Source organism: Lissotriton helveticus, chromosome 10 (assembly GCF_964261635.1).
Source record: "Lissotriton helveticus chromosome 10, aLisHel1.1, whole genome shotgun sequence".
NCBI classification, from domain to species: Eukaryota; Metazoa; Chordata; class Amphibia; order Caudata; family Salamandridae; genus Lissotriton; species Lissotriton helveticus.
Window position 1 is genome coordinate 1,097,949,357 of NC_136071.1, and position 16,302 is coordinate 1,097,965,658.

At 48.4% G+C, this 16,302-nt stretch overlaps 1 protein-coding gene across 1 annotated transcript in view; it reads left to right on the plus strand.

The window, feature by feature from the left end:
- The first annotated feature begins 772 nt into the window (after positions 1-772).
- Positions 773-16,302, plus strand: part of LOC144785288 (uncharacterized) — an 850,769-nt gene continuing 835,239 nt past the window's right edge. The window contains exon 1 of the mRNA XM_078664268.1: positions 773-3,919. Within this exon, the coding sequence (XP_078520394.1) occupies positions 773-2,461 (1,689 nt within the window). The 3' untranslated portion in view covers positions 2,462-3,919. The remainder of the gene's footprint in view (positions 3,920-16,302) is intronic.

Genomic DNA, 16,302 nt, shown 5'->3' on the forward strand with positions numbered 1-16,302 from the left:
AGGAGAAGGAGTAGAAGGGCACGTGGAGAAGCTAATTGGCCGCAAAGAAGGAGCTCTAGCCTGAGGTCAACTCCAGAGATAACCCTTCCTCCGATATCAGAAGACTCAGACCCGGAAGAAGGTGCTCAGGGCGCTGAAGCACCGGACCGAAGAAGGTCAAGAAGAGTGCGTGTGCCTAGCAGAAGATACTCCACCCCTGAGTGGACATATCTGGCGACAAATGTCTTTGAAACAGGAGACAGGGAGGATTCGAGCGGTGGTGGTGTCCAGTTCTGAGCCCATCGTCACCGTGGAAATACGACTGTTGGTACCCGGAGTCGAACAAGAAGGGTCACTAACATTCATGCTCCCCAGACCTCCCCGCCTCAGCAAGTTAAAACACATGTTTCTCTCAGAATTGCAATTCCCCGACTTTGGTACAACGATAACAGCCCATGAAGAGCACAATCTTCGTTTGGAAATACTGAACTTTGCTATCGAAGCTGCAGGCACAAACCTGATAGTAGATGCTTAAAGGACATTGTAAATAAAGCGAGCAGAACAAGAAGATTACCTAGCGCCCAGGAAGCAGAGAATATTAGGGACCTTCCCTTGAGTTGATGGAGAAGGGCTAGGGTTGTCTTTATTGAACTGTTAAAGGACCTTTGCGAAGAAGGTTGTCAGCTTCCAGTTGTGTGGATTCTAAAGACAAAAGGAGTAAAAAGAGACTGTAAAGGAACGAGAAGAAAAGAACTTTGTGCCAAGATAAGAGAGAGCTATATTGTCTGACGAAATGGAAGCCGGCACCCAGAACCGCAGAGCTAAATGTATAATAGGTACACTAATAGTAGGAGTGATAATATTAATAGCTTTAGTGGTAACAATTTCTTATGTAAAGGGACATGAGGAAGAGGCGAAGGTAACTGATGTGAAATCTGTAGAAACGCTTACACCCACTGTTGCTGGTGAGAAAGGGGAAAACACTCACGAGAAAGCGTTATTAGCTACAGAAGCCCGCAGGTTACACGTAGATGAGTCCCAAGGAGACTTTAGGTCAAATGCTTATGCTAAACTCTTATATGAATACGTGGATGCCATGGAGGTTAAGGACTGTTACGTCTGCATGCAGTTGCCGGCGTCTGTAGATGAAGGCATTAGATATCATCACCTCCCGCTGACATATGGCATTACATGTAGCTTATTGCTTAGTATATTTTATGGGAGAGATAGTTTTGAATACTATTTCTCCAACTATGATTCAGTGTTGCCAGAAGTCCCAAATTATAAGCAGATGAACAAATGGGACTACTGGAAGAGTGAAGACAGATTGGCCAAGTTCTTCATTCCTTGGATTACCTTAGATACTTCACATGCCCGTAGAAATAACCTGACATGCAAAGTGTCAGAAGTCGAGAAGAAGTTCATAGGGCAGGTGGATGATCGTTACAGGAGACAAAAGATTTTGAAAAAATCAGGACAATGGAAAACAGATTGGACCGAGGAAGAGAAGGCACACAAGAGAAAGGGTAGTAGTGGTCCAATAGCTTTAGATAAGACGCAGAGAGGAAAGCTATGTCTTCACCGAGCCAAAACGTATTACGAAAATGTATACGTGGGAGAAGTCAGCTGTGAACATGCTTTCAATATAGAGTACTATACTAAAGATTTCCTGAAGGGAATGCAAGTGATTCCAAATGTGTATTTTGTATGTGGAAGAAATGCCTACGTGAGACTACCTGACAACTGGTATGGATCATGTTACCTAGCAATTGTCTTCCCCAAAATATATCATGCACAAGACTTAGAGATCATCGAGGGCAAGACATCATCGAGGGGAAGGAGAGATATAGGAGATGCAGAAATGGTTGGAGATGTCTTTGGAGCTGTGTTCCCTCTTCTGGGACTAATCCTTAATGATGTTAAAATAAGACGACTGGCAACAGTCGTCGACAGGTTGTCTGCCAGCACTGCTCAGTCCTTAATGCTGGTAGAAGGAGAGATGCAATCGATAAGGGCTATGGTTCTTCAGAACCGTCTTGCGTTAGACGTCCTACTAGCAAAAGAGGGCGGAGTCTGTAAGGTTTTGAAGGTCCAGGAATGTTGTACTTACATTCCAGACAATTCAAAGCCCCTTGAGAAAGTTATTAGGAACATAACTGATATTCACAAGGAGATCGAAGACTTGAGTAGAGAAAATGTCTGGGAAAAGGTGGGCCACGGAATGAGTGAAGTTGGAGGGTGGATCTCCACCCTAGGCAAAAGCTTTGTGTGGTATATACTAAAACCTATCATCATAATATTGATCTGTGGGATCATATTGTGGGGATTGGTGAGGGTATTCAAATGGTACAGAGCAAAAAGGTCAGAAAGGGCCCAAAGAGAGCAGCTGCAGAGATTGGCTGCCATACAAGATAATCAGTACAGGAGTCTGAGGGCTCTGGAAACGCAGAGACAAGTTATGCTAGCAATAACTGCAGTTTAAATGTTAGTGATGACCCCGAGAGGTCATCAAAGGGGGGAACTGAGAGAGCGCAAACTGACCTAAATGTATGAGTGCATCACACTTACCCGTAGTAAGCACAAATCATGAGGAGAAATGCCATGAGTGCTAGTAGTATCTGCAATTATATTCTGAATGTATAGCTAATGTAGAGATTTAAGTAGAAGTGGAACTAATACAGAAATGTGTGACACTATATGATTTTATTAGATGTGATTATTCCTGAATCCATGTCGTGTAGCTGCTAAAATGTAAGATGGCATGTGGTTAAACGCAGAATGTGGTAGGCCTCAGGGCCAGAGCTAGAAGGGAAGGGGAAGGTGTTTCTTTTCACGACATAGATTGCACTAATGTTTTGGTCATTGCATTAATGGGCCATGATGTATAGATGTGTTTACTGAATAATAGAATAAGAGTATTAACATGCTTTAATTAATGAAGAAGTTGAATGCTATAATTATTATGAGAAATGCTGTAGGCCTGAAATGTTTTAACATTGATTTACACGTACTGGTCTGGGCCGAGAAATGTTGCGAAACTTTTTGGAAGTCTATGAGAGTTGGGATCTTGGCTGCAGATGTCTGTCTGCAAGAGAAAAGGGGGGATCCAATTATAAATAATATGAATAGAGGTCTGTTCAGAAGACGGCCCAGACATGGAGGAGGGTTCCGGAATGTTTTAAGGGGTATCAGCGGGCCGGAGAAGAGTCTGAGAAGCAAGGTCAACTCCAACGTATGAGGCCCAATACAAAGCAGCATGGAAAAAGCCAGAAGCTACACCACGTGAGGGGCGTCTCACGAGGGGCGTCTCAAATGTTGTTGACTGTTTTGTATTAGGGACAGCACCCCTGGGTGGAGTTAGAGCAGATGCCTGAGGACCCTTTAGAGAGCGGATGGGTAGGCAGAGAGGGGTTATGACTGGAGAATTATAGGTTTTCACCAAGAGACTAAGAGTGAGTGACTTCCCTTGGGGGTCATTTACTGCTGACACCTTTTGTTAGGTTGAGACTTGGTTAAGTAGGGATACCATCTAGAGCAGGGTAGGGACAGCCTAACCTGTGTGTTTTCCCTCCAACTTAAATGAAGGAGAGATCTCAATATGCGTCAATGCTGATAGCTTTATTATTCTTAGAACTTGTGCTGGTAATTTCCGTTGCTCGTCTGAGGGCTTTCAGAGAGCACATGTATGTAGTTGGACCTGTGTATCTCGTGAATCTCATTCTGAGATGCCTGTATTTGCAGCTTATCCTAACCTTACAATAAACTTTTGAAAGCTAGAAGTTGTTTGTGATCTTTTGGAGCGGAGTCCTTTATTGGGTGAACTAACTTGGTAAGAGATGCACTTTCTTCCCTCAATGACAGGCAACAAAGGTTCAGTCGACCAGATCGGGGTTTAGATCAATAGTGATAAGGTATCGATCAAAATCTCGCCCTTCCAAGAGTGACCCACTTTACTGAAAGAATGTATTGAACTACTTCATGGCATTGGATGTCTTAAAGGCAAGAATGTACGGCTGCACTTAGACCGCACTATCCAACCGTTGGTGCTTTTCCATCGCATAGTTGCTTTTCATCTACACCCGAAACTGGAATCTTGGCTCAAACTGGAAGCAGTGGAAATAACTGAGTGAGTAGAATGGCTCATATTGTGGGTATCAAGGGTTCACCATACAGTGGCGTAGCTGGCGTTATGGCCAGTGGCGTAACAAAACTTGAGGAGGCCCCCCCTGCAAAAAGTACACGGCGGGGCCCCCTGGCCCCGAAACCAGTCAAGAGCTCTCAGGCCAGGGGCTGCCACCCTTGCACAGTGTCCCTGTTCAGGCCCCCCCGCACTCTTGGGCTAATTTTAGGACACTGGTACAAAGCAGATCACAGAACTGCATTTTATGTAGATAGATCGGTGGGTTTGTCACTGAGAACCTTATGTCATAGAAGTTCATGAGTTACAATCCTAATATAGAACAGTGACTTATGAACTGTCATCAAAGAGCTGTAAGTAAACTGCAAGGTATAGGTTAGGATGCTATGGTTTTTTTTAATTCCCTGCGTTTCCTTATCTATTTCTAATGTTGCCAAAAAGGGTTCGTTTGGGTAGATATACATTCTTATAACTAAAACCAACCCCAACCAGCGATTTAAAACAAATGAAATGCATGTGGGAGAGGGGCTATGGAGAGATGATGGGCACTGTTGGGGGTGGGAGTGAGGAATCCAAGGATAAGGAGTTCATGGGGGGAGGGGAGCACCAAAAAAAGATTGGCCCACCAGTTGCCACTAGCGCTAAAGCCGACCCTGGGCATCAGCTTGCGTGAGATCAGGTCTGTGCAGTTATATATGAAGAAAATACACATTCAAGTCTGTGAACTTTGAGAGGTGTGAATAAAGCAGCAGGGTTAGCAACTGCCAATCAGAAATGCTAAAGCCAAACTAGAGCTGTGTAGCTCTGAGCCACGCGAGTCCTGACGCCTGCACCTGGGGGAAGCCGGGCAAGACACAAGACACAAATGCAGGAGAAAAGGGGGCTGCAGGGGAGAGAAAGAAAGGGCTGCACGAGGCAGGGAGTAATGTAAAAGATGGGTGAAGACAAGAGACTGGGGACGCAAGGATGAAAGAAAAATACGGGAATTATATGGGAATGTGCAAAACATGAAGGAATGGAAAAAAGGTCCGGATTGCAGGAGGGGGCATGAAATGGATGAGAAAAGGCCGAATATTGAAGGAAAGCAGAAATACATATAAAAAAAACCTTGGGGAATCAAAAATTAGCTAGCATTCGCTCCAAGAATTTTCAATTCTATTAAGGACACAGAGGCGAGGATTATGCTTCTCTTTCTTTTATTTGCTACTCACAGCAGCCAATGAAAAACGTTTTGTATGCAAATAAAACTACATTTCCCATGATGCTTGTCCATACATCACATCCTGTATAGCCCAATAAGAGCTGCTGTACCCTGTTTCTCCTCCTCTTTCTTTGCTCGAACCTTTATAGTCCACACATTAATACATCCAGACCAATCCACGAAATATGAGTCCCAATAATCATCCTTCAACATGGAAGAACCATCTTCAAACTGGAAAGTTTACGTCTTCTAAGCCAGAAGAACACCTGCTCCTTCTTCTTTACTCGAAGCTGAAAGGAATGAGACCGGGAAAACCCGTAACTTCTGCTGATACAGAATATCAAGTACATGCGGGTGGGTAATTATTACCAATATTGTAATAAACCGGGTGGGATAATCCTCACCTCCGTGTCCTTAATCGAATTGAAAATTCTTGGCGCGAATGCTAGCTAATTTTTGATTCCATTACAGGACCGGAGGCTTCGGATTATGCTAGTTTAACGCTTATCCACACAACTACAGTCATATATCTCCCACCGGTACATAATAAACTATTTAAATATAGACTGAGAAAAATCAATCAGTAGAATTGGAACTTGCTAAACAATGGGAATCATCAAAACAAGAATGATAAGTATGGTCCTTTGAACAGACTGCGTCTCACATTTGGTTCTGAACACCAAATCCTGGCAAAAATGCCCTCAACCATCAGCTATAATAGCCTCGGACCCACATATAAAATGTCAGTAATAATCAACAATAATATGAACAATTATACGAGAAAACCTCAGATAGTAAATCTGAGGGTCAAGTTGCAAGCCTTAAGGAATGGAAAGAAACACCCATAAAGTGCATTATTTCGAAGACTTCATGTGACCAGGCCCTGACCACATGCAGTCCAGACATTGCTTACAGTGCAAACTTCCTAGAGTAGGTACTGTACCTGTAAATCGAGGGCTTGTCTCGCCGTAGGAACACCTAAAGGTGGAATGCAGGGGGCGCTAGAGGGCGCACTAGCGACATGGCCACACGTATGTGGGGCTTTTGCTGCCTGGAGATAACATCCTCCTTTTATCCTTCCTTAACCACTGTCTGCGATGCCAGCGTCCGTGTGATCTGCATTGGGAGGAATTAATGCACCGCCGGCTTGAATTTGGCTGCAATTCACCGCTCCTATCCTGAGATACGTGCGTCTGGAGTCTCACCCGAGCGATAGCCTGGGGGCGCCTGAGCTCGCTGACCGGCTTACTGTGTTGCTGAGGGCCGCGGCGTACCACGAGGCATACAGGCCCTCCTATGCGAGCCACTGCGGAGCTGCCGAGCGTGCTCCTCTGACCCGGAATACCCGGCTGCTGGCGTTGGGCTGGAACGGCCGCCGGACTACAGCGACGGCCGATTGGAATTCCCGCCTGGCGTCTGGAGACGCGCTGACCTGCACGGCTTCCTCCGATCCCTGCCGCACCTTCCTACTGCCGGCGGACTGGACGGCCATGAGGGCTGCGGCCATTACGCGTCCCAGGTGAGGCGGGGTCATTCTTTAGCCTGCTCGTGCCCCTGGTTAACGTGGCGGTCCGCGGACGCCCTATCCCTGCTGTCTGCTTCACTGTGGGGCCGGCCAGATCGGAGCTACGGGGGCGGACTCTGAGTGCTGCGGTGCAGCGCCATTAACATGCTGTCTCGCGTTGCGGAGGCCGCTGGGGAGTGACACTCGCATTGATTCTGCATACTGCCGCCTCGTGGGGCCACTTCTGGTCGCAGGTGACTCACTCCTGGCGACTCCTGCCTGGCCCCTAGCGGAGTGGCGGCTGATGCTGGGACGGAGCTGCGGGTCGTGCTCTTGAGACCTGTGCCTGCCATCTGGGATATTACTGCCTGCTATATACCTCCCTTATCATAGTGGACTGGCTACTGCCCCATAGGGGCCCCAACGGCAACGAGAGGCTGTACTATCTATACCTGGTGACACTTTTGCGATTATGGCATGCTCCTTGTGGGAACTAGGGACAGGCCCCTGTACTGTGCTGCTGGCCTAATCTCCTTTACGCCCTTGCCCTCTGCTACCCCGGCTGGTGATAGTGGCCTAAGCTACGGCGGGACACTTCTTCTTCTGCCGAATCTTCCTGCCGACCATCTTGCGGAGGGGGTGCGCTAAGCAGTTGCGAGGGGAACCCTTGCCCTGGTTGGGCTGGAGCTTACAGTCCTTTTTTGGGCTGCATCGCTGCACCAGAACTTGTGTGGGATTGATTTCCGATATTCAACCATGGGCAAACCAGATAATAAACAACCGAAGCTGTCTTTCGACTCCTCGACGACCAAGAGAAACTCCCGGACTGTGCAGGATGTGGGGGGTTCCCGCTCTCTCTCTACTATACCTGACGCTGGTCTCCAACCTGCTGCCCCTGACTTCCAGCAAATGATGCAGGAAATGCGACAGGGATTCGCGACCATAGTGGATAAGGTTGATAAGCTATCGTCACGAATGGACGCAGTGGTACAAAAATTGGACGTTCATGAGGAGCGGATTACAGCGGTGGAGCAACGCATTTCTGACCACGACGATACGGCTGCTACCCATACTACTCAACTGGCACGTATGGATAATGTCCTCCGGGTTATCGCAGCGAAGAATGAGGAGTTGGAGGCCAGAAGTCGGCGCAATAACATACGCGTGATTGGCGTGCCGGAGACGACCAATGTAGGTAGGATGGAAACCTATGTGGAGAAGATCCTGCTTGGCACGATTGGTGAGGAGGCCTTCTCTAGGCAGTTCATCGTGGAGAGGGCGCACCGATCACTTGGACCGCGACCGGCCACTGGGACACCGCCACGGCCGATAATCGCTCGTCTCCTCAATTATCGCGATCGAGATACAGCCTTACGAGCGGCTCGCACTGCCCGCACGCTTTCCTATGACGGAGTCAACTTCACCATCTTCCCGGACTTCACGCCAGTGGTACAGGATCAGAGGCGTAAATTTCTGGATGTGAAGAAGAAGCTCAGGGACCTCCAGGTGGACTATGCCCTATTGTACCCTGCCAGGTTGCGAGTGACACATCAGGCAAAACAACTTTTTTTTACCAATCCGCAGCAGGCAGAGGACTTCGTGAAGCGGCTCAGGAGGGAGCGAGCTGCTGACCGACGCGGTGGTGATGAGGGACAGGGGGGGATCCAATCCGCCAACGAAGATGAGTGATATTGCATATTATTTGGTTGTAGTGTATACTGTGCACGCATGAGGGGTTGTTGTGTGTGCTGCTGTCCTATCCTATCGACTCCTGGTTCGCCGCACCCTCACAGTAGAGAACAGCAAATTGGATTATTCCTCTCTTTTCTTGTCGCATATGACGTGAGGACGCTGGACGCGCTCCAGACTATGGTGGTTAATTACTCCAGGCACCCTCCCCCCACTGCCTGGACCGTGCCTCCTTGAACTATGCGGGTCAATGGCGAGGCATGGGGGGTGGTTATGTGTGCCCCTAGACTGCACCCTGAAGGGTATTCCCCATGCACTTTGTTCTTAATGGGGCTACTGTTATGTTTGGGAAAGTTTGATGTGGGAGGGGGGTGGGCGAGGGGTCCTGGCAGATTGGGGTTGCTCAGGTGGGTGGTGGGAGGAGGTGTGTGTGCTCGTGAGCGTTGGGCTCATGAGATCATTATCAAGTTGGTTACTACTGATGTTACTGATGTGCTTATGATTGGTTTCCTGACTCAAGGGCTTATACTTTATACCGCGATAACAGGCCTCTTATGCTGTATTTCCTCCTGGCATGGTCCTATGTTTCTAGCGCTGCCCCGCTTTCTCCCCCAGGGAAGTCGTTGGATGGCTAATATGAGTTGGGGTATAGTTATGTGCGAGGAGTACAGGAAACTACTCACACTGATACTTAACGGATGTTACATGCACAGTTACTGCTGGTATGGGGTGTGTCGCCACCCCTGGTTGTTGAGGGACTTGGGGGGGGATAAGGGGGAGGAAGACACTGGCAAGTTGGGGAGGCCTGTGTGGGGGGTTGGGAAGGGATGGGGGAATGTTTGGGGGATGCGTGTGTTGTTTGAGTGCGTTATACAAAAGCGGAGAGACATGGCGTTGCATTGGGATGCCAGCAGCAGAATGGATGATTGCACTTCGTTGATGATATGGGTGGCGCACTGTAGTGTCATACAACTGGATAAACAATGCTCTTATAGGCGCTGGGGATGTTAACAAATGTAACTTCATTTCGTGGAATGTACGAGGGCTTAAGGATGCGCGTAAATGTAGACAGTTGATAGCCTATTGGGACAGACATAATGTTCAGGTGGTCATGCTACAGGAGACTCACAACCCTCCGTCGACTGCCTCTGCGTTTGGTGGACGATGGGCGGGAGTGAGGGTCTTCTCAAACTACTCTTCTTACGCTAGGGGTACTGCCATCCTTGTACATCGTGCACTCCCGTTTACACTACAGGGTCAACGCATAGATAGAGAGGGGAGATATGTGATTTTGTGGGGGAGATTGGGTGGGGTGACGGTTACCATGGCCAATTGCTATGCTCCTAATGTTGATGACCCCCATTTCTTCACTGCGCTATGAAGAGAGGTGATGGATGTGGGCTCTAGTTATCTGATTTGGGGTGGGGACTTCAATGTGGCGCTGAACCCGAGATTGGATAGAGCGGATAGGTGCTCGAAATACCATCCCAGGGCGAGAGATACCCTTCAGGGGATAGTGGAGGAGGGGGGGTTAATTGATGGCTGGAGACACCTACACCCTGAACAGCTGGACGGCACACATTTCACATCCTACACGGGCACATGGGCAAGAATTGACTATATCTATGTGTCTAAGAACCTAGCACCATATGTCCTGAATGCTCATCACCTGCCCAGAACACACTCTGACCACTGCCCGGTTTTATTAACTTTAGATATGCCCGGGTTTAATAAACCGCGCCCACCTTGGCGTTTGCACCCTAACATTCTGGTGGACACGGTTTTCCGCGAGGAACTCAGAGACGATATTGAGGAGTTCTTTCCCCGTAACAAAGATACTGTGGATAGTGTGGAAACAGTGTGGGAGGTCTTCAAAGTTACAGTGAGGGGTTGGTGCATTGCTAAGAGCTCCGGGGTGCTGAGAGACATACAGCGTACACTCCACAGGTTAGAGGGAGACCTGAAGGCCCTTGAGAGGAACATGGTGCAAGGAGCTGGAGGGGTGGTACAGCAGGAATTCAGGGCTAAACTGTCAGAGTACGAAGCGGAGGCACAGAGGGAGGTACAATTCAAGGGAAAACATTGGAAGGCCCGCGCTTATAATGAAGGGGGGAGGCCTGGGAAGGCGCTATCAACGGCGGTCCGAGAGGCACGCGGCTCAAACACTATCTTAGAACTAACGACGCCAGATGGGGAGATATGCAGGGATTCAGCTGGTGTACTGAACACTCTCCAAACACACTACAAACAACTCTATACTTCTCGGGCGACCGGCGACTTTGACCTGGATGGCTTCCTGGGAGATATCGCGCTCTGCTGGATAAGCGATACCCACAGACAGTTTCTAGGGGCACCACTTGAACTGGACGAGGTACGAGATGCCATCATGTCCTTGAGCAACGGGAAGGCACCAGGTCACGATGGGCTTCCCGCCGAATTTTACAAATGTTATGTGGATGTCATGGCACCAGTGTTGCGGGAGGTGTTTGAAGATGCCTTAGAGGTGGGAGTGCTGCCAAGATCAATGAGAGAGGTAGTGATCACATCTTTACTTAAGCCAGGTAAACCCGCTATGCACTGTGATTCGTATCGCCCACTATCGCTCCTGAATTGCGATGCCAAGATCCTGGCCAAGATACTCGCCACGAGACTCTCCTTGCTCATGACCACACTTATCCTGCCTGATCAGTCGGGATTCGTCCCTACGAGATCTACCTCCCACAACCTTCGTACGGTTTTCTCCCTGATACAGACAGTAAGCCCCGAGATACCTCTTGTTGCCGTGTTTTTGGACGCCTCGAAAGCCTTCGACTCTGTAGAGTGGGGGTTCCTATTCACGGTATTGCAGAGAATGGGGTTCCCCCCAATATTTGTGAGCTGGGTGCGGTTACTATACACTACCCCGACGGCGAGGGTACTTGCGAACGGCTGTTTGTCTGATGCGTTTGCAATAACGAGGGGCACCCGCCAGGGGTGCCCCCTCTCCCCATTACTCTTCGCCATAGCGATAGAGCCACTAGCCTGTCGCATCCGACAGCTACACAAAGTCAGCGCCTTTAATTGCTTTCAGCGGCAACTCTCTATCTCCCTCTACGCTGACGATGTCACGTTATACGTCAAAGAGCCCCAGAACACCTTGAATGCCCTACTACGGGAGTTTGTCGCCTTTGGGGGCCTGTCTGGTGTCTCTATCAACTGGGGTAAGTCTCAGCTCTTTCCTCTAACGCCAGCTGTGTCGGAATTTCCGCTCGATTATCCACTGGAGTGGTGCGCCTCGGAAGTGCGCTACTTGGGGATACAGATATCGAGAGACCGGGAAGATACGCTGTGAATGAACTATGGGGTGGCTATATCAAAACTGGCCGACTTGGTGACCCGATGGATCACACTGCCCCTCTCCATGGCGGCCAGGGTCCCCCTCATAAAGATGGTGGTTCTGCCGCGTTTTTTGTATCTCTTCCTCAATATTCCCTATCACCCGGGTGCTTTCTTTTTCAAAACCCTGCGCTCTGAACTTATACGATTGGTATGGGGGGGCAAGCAGGCGCGACTCCGTTGGGCGGTTATGTCACAACCTTATAATGTGGGAGGGTTTGATATCCCCGATTTCGAGATGTACTATTTGAGTGCCCAGGCACACTACCTATATCACTGGATAAAGCCTGCTACCTTTATGCCACAGGTTGCAGCGGAAGACTGGATAGCGCATCCACTGCCATTGACTGGAGTGATTCATGCCCCCGTGTCGGAATTGGAAATGCACACTAATACGGTGACATGTACAATGGATGCATGGCATAGAATCGGGAGGTGGTTGCACACCTCATTGTTGTACACAGATAGACTGCCACTGTCTTATCACCCGCGGATGGCGCTCTTTCAAGAGGTGGGATTCCGACGGATGTGTCTTCGGCAGAAGATTCTGACTTGGGGCGATCTATTCCAAGATGGGACGTTTCGGTCTCGTGATAGTTTTTTGGGGGACTCTACGCCCAACCCCTTAGAATTGTTCTATTACATACGGCTGCGAGAAGGCTTGAAAGCCTTACTACCTGAATACCCTCGAGAACCCCCCATGGTAGCCCCGCTTACGGTCGTGTTGACTAGCGCGGATGGTGCACATCTAGTGTCCAATATATATAAATGTCTCCGGGGAGAGCTGCCTGTTGTGGAGAGCGCGGCTAGGGCGCACTGGTCATTGGACCTTGGTAGGGAGGTCACGGAGGACCAATGGGAGTATTGTTGTGACCTAACCGGTGCTGTGATGTCTAGCTGTCGCTTCAAAATTATACATTATAAATTCCTCCAGAGGTTGTATAACACGCCTGTTAAGAAGGTTAGATTCGGCTTGGCGGACTCGGATAGATGCGACAGGTGTGGACAGGGGGGGGCGGACTTCCTCCACTTGGCGTGGGGATGCCCGCAAGTTCAGGAGTATTGGTCACAGGTCTGCAAGGGCGTCTCCCTTATGATAGGGGTTACTATAGACTTGGATCCTCTGATGTTCCTACTGGGTTACACCGCGCAGTTAGCGCGGACGATACGGAAATTCACGAATGTCGCGCTGTTATTGGCAAGGAGACATCTGGCCTGCAGGTGGGGTCGGGGTCGGGCTCCGAAATTCAAAGATTGGGTACAAGACATGTTATATTGTCAGGAACAGTATGGAATATTCGCTGAACTGCTGCCTCTCAACTCTAGGCCTGCTGACATCTGGGGCCCTCTGCAGACATATCTTCTCATACCTACAACACAAGGGGGGGAGGATGCCGATGCTGCTGGTGTATCCCTGGTAACGCACTCGGAATAGATACATGTGCTATATGTGGGACTGTGGCGGAGGGGGTGACGTGTAGAAGATCCATACTGATGTTGCCATACTGGATGTGGGGGTTTCCTCCACTGGCCGGCGCCTCTATGTACATGTGCGACCATGCAGATGTGATTGATTTTCGGGGTTGTGCTTGATAAGATAATGTGCACTGTACTGATGCTCTGCCAGGAGATCTAACTGGCGGCTATACACCGAAGTTGCACTGCCACTCCTTCTAGAGGATGTTACGGTACCCTGAGCTTGATGGTTGCTGTGATACCCTCCCCAATGCTGTACTGACCCTGATGATATTTGTACTGTCCCACGCACCATGCCCATGCTGACCATCACCCAGTTATAAGTAGGCTTGCTGCAAGGACTGCCATATTCTACCTAATACATTATTATTGTGCTAATGGATGCTCCTGACAACTGCTCCTACATTAATTGTTGACGAATTTCCTAATGTATTGTGGATTGTGTATCGCTGCCGGCCTAGTATGGTTGTAGGCACACTGCTGTGTATATGCGCATGAATGACAATAAAAACTTAAAAAAAAATTTTTTTTTAAAAAAGGTGGAATGCCTCGTAACACAGCCTGAAAATAGAAAATCACGAGAATTATTCCAGCCTGGGATTTTTACGCCACCATAAAGAACTCGAAAGAAAGACCCGACGCAAGTTCAGCAACCTGCTCTGAACCGAGAGTGAGCCGCAGAAAATGGCCGCTATAAAGTGAACGCTACTGAATTCCCAGTACATTATTTGATAAAAAATTCACAAATTAGAGAAATCAGTCCTCACAGAGCTGCCGCATGGTGTACATACCAACAAATGCGACCCTCTAATGTCGAAACGTATTGCGTGAGTGGAAGGACCCAGAAATACGAAATGAACGCCCTCAGCGTGTTCGAAAAACCTGGAAAGTACTGTAGATACCAGAAACTTAATCGTAACTAAAAAGCAAAGTCGGAATATATACCACATGGGGAAAAACTATACTTACCACATTGCCATGTGTCAAACCCTGACCCGTGCTTACTAAAGGCAACGATTAACCTGCGAGCTGTAGCTCCCTGGTGAATTATAAAGGACATCTGCCCCGATCTACATGAGCGCTGCTGCTTGAGAAAAAGGGAAAAATTGTAAGGTAAGGTAGGAAACCAAGCAGGACGCCGCCGACCCAAGGAGCATTGGAAATACAAAATGGAGACCTCCATGCGCGAAAGTTGCGACCCCAGTATTCGGAAATCTGAGGGGACAAATTCATTTCCATCGACTTCGTGAGACCAGACCTACATTCTTTCCTAATGGTACTGACCTCCAACTGGAACGCCTGTAACTGACGAATCAGTCCTGCCCCAAAGGATCTGTGAGCAAGAACTCAAAAAGGCTTACAATTACTGACTGTCTCTCGGATGAAGTTGCCACTCATAGCCATCTGAAGGTACCCGAGGTACCAGTCCTTTACTGTCCTGTATGCTATAGGAGGTATTCCGCAGTAACCTAAATCTGAGAATTTCGGCAGAATGGCCTGGGTCCTGGAACAAGTCCACTAAGAAGGTGACCTTGTATGCCTATACCCGCAGATAGTTCTCGCAGTCGAGATATTGCGCATGCTGAGCAGTAAGCGTCAAGAGGCCTGCGCGGTAAAGAACCTGAATAACTGAAAGATCGGAAAAACTGTTTGAGTGACGATGCCAAACGCACCGCTACTTTGGCACTCGCCCAAATGGAATCTTCTGCACTGATACCATCGGAAAAAACTCCTCATAGCACTGTAGTTTTGGTCGTGCAATAACTGTTGCATAGGACTGAGATAAACCTGGATATCTAATCTAAGAGGCACAATTGTATGAAGGTTATAACCGGAATAGTCCAGTACATCATAATCCGATGTCGGGAAGTGTGAGGCCAAGGCCTGTGACTGTGTTAAGATAGACCTATCCATATATATATATCCCGCTAACTCGAAAGGTAAAATAACTTGGTACTTGGTGAGCACTAGAGAGCTGAGAGCTTGGGATAATATATACCTATAATCAACCATCAGAACCGTCACCGGAACGGCCGCCAAAGAAGGGAAGGTGGAGACCACTAGACGCTCTCCTGAACGCTATATGCAAGAAGCCGTGGAATATGATGGGAAAGGAATTGATAAACTAGTAGGAATGTGACCACAAGCAAAATACGTCTACCTAGTATAGATGCGACCAATAACGAATCTGTCCCAGAGGGATCTGTAGCAAAAGGCCTACGTAGATCGGCTGTCAGGGTGCCCAACCTTGTGAATGGATTTGCAACTCTCGGAAGAGCTGGCGCAGATGGCGTCATACCGACGCCTATCACCGATTGTTGGCTGACTACGACTAGGATTTTGTTTTGCAGCCTGTCAAGTTTGGATAATCCCTTTCTGAGACAATTAGAAAAGAAGGAGCCTGGCGTCGCCGTCGAGCAATTCTTCAACCGTACCCAAAAAAGGAGGTCGCAACGCCCTAGTCTAATTCCCGTTGCACGCGCGCGGATACCCTACCATCCGTCAACGTATTGGTGAGATAGGAAAATACTAAATAAAAATAAAATTAAAATAAAAACAAAATCATGCTCAAGGATTTGTGGTAGAAAAAAAACGATGATGGGCGTCAATCAAGCCCTGTAACCCTGAGTTAGGGAATGTCATACCTGGGGCCCGGTTGACCACATAAGAACGTGGAGAACCTGAGTGTCAACATAATTAGTTCAGGAGACTCTTGCGCTCCTATCAATTAGTTGTCATCCTTCAAATATATATCCCACCAATCATCCTCAAGGGATATCCGTATTCAATATAGTAGTGCAAAGCACAGCGCAATGGAGGAGTAGAGGGGGAGCCAACCCTGTGCACACTAAAATTGAGAAATGAATAATGTATCGGCTCCTCAGCAAAGCTGTAGTCATTATACCAGCCCAATGGGCGTCCAAGTCATAGTGAAATACC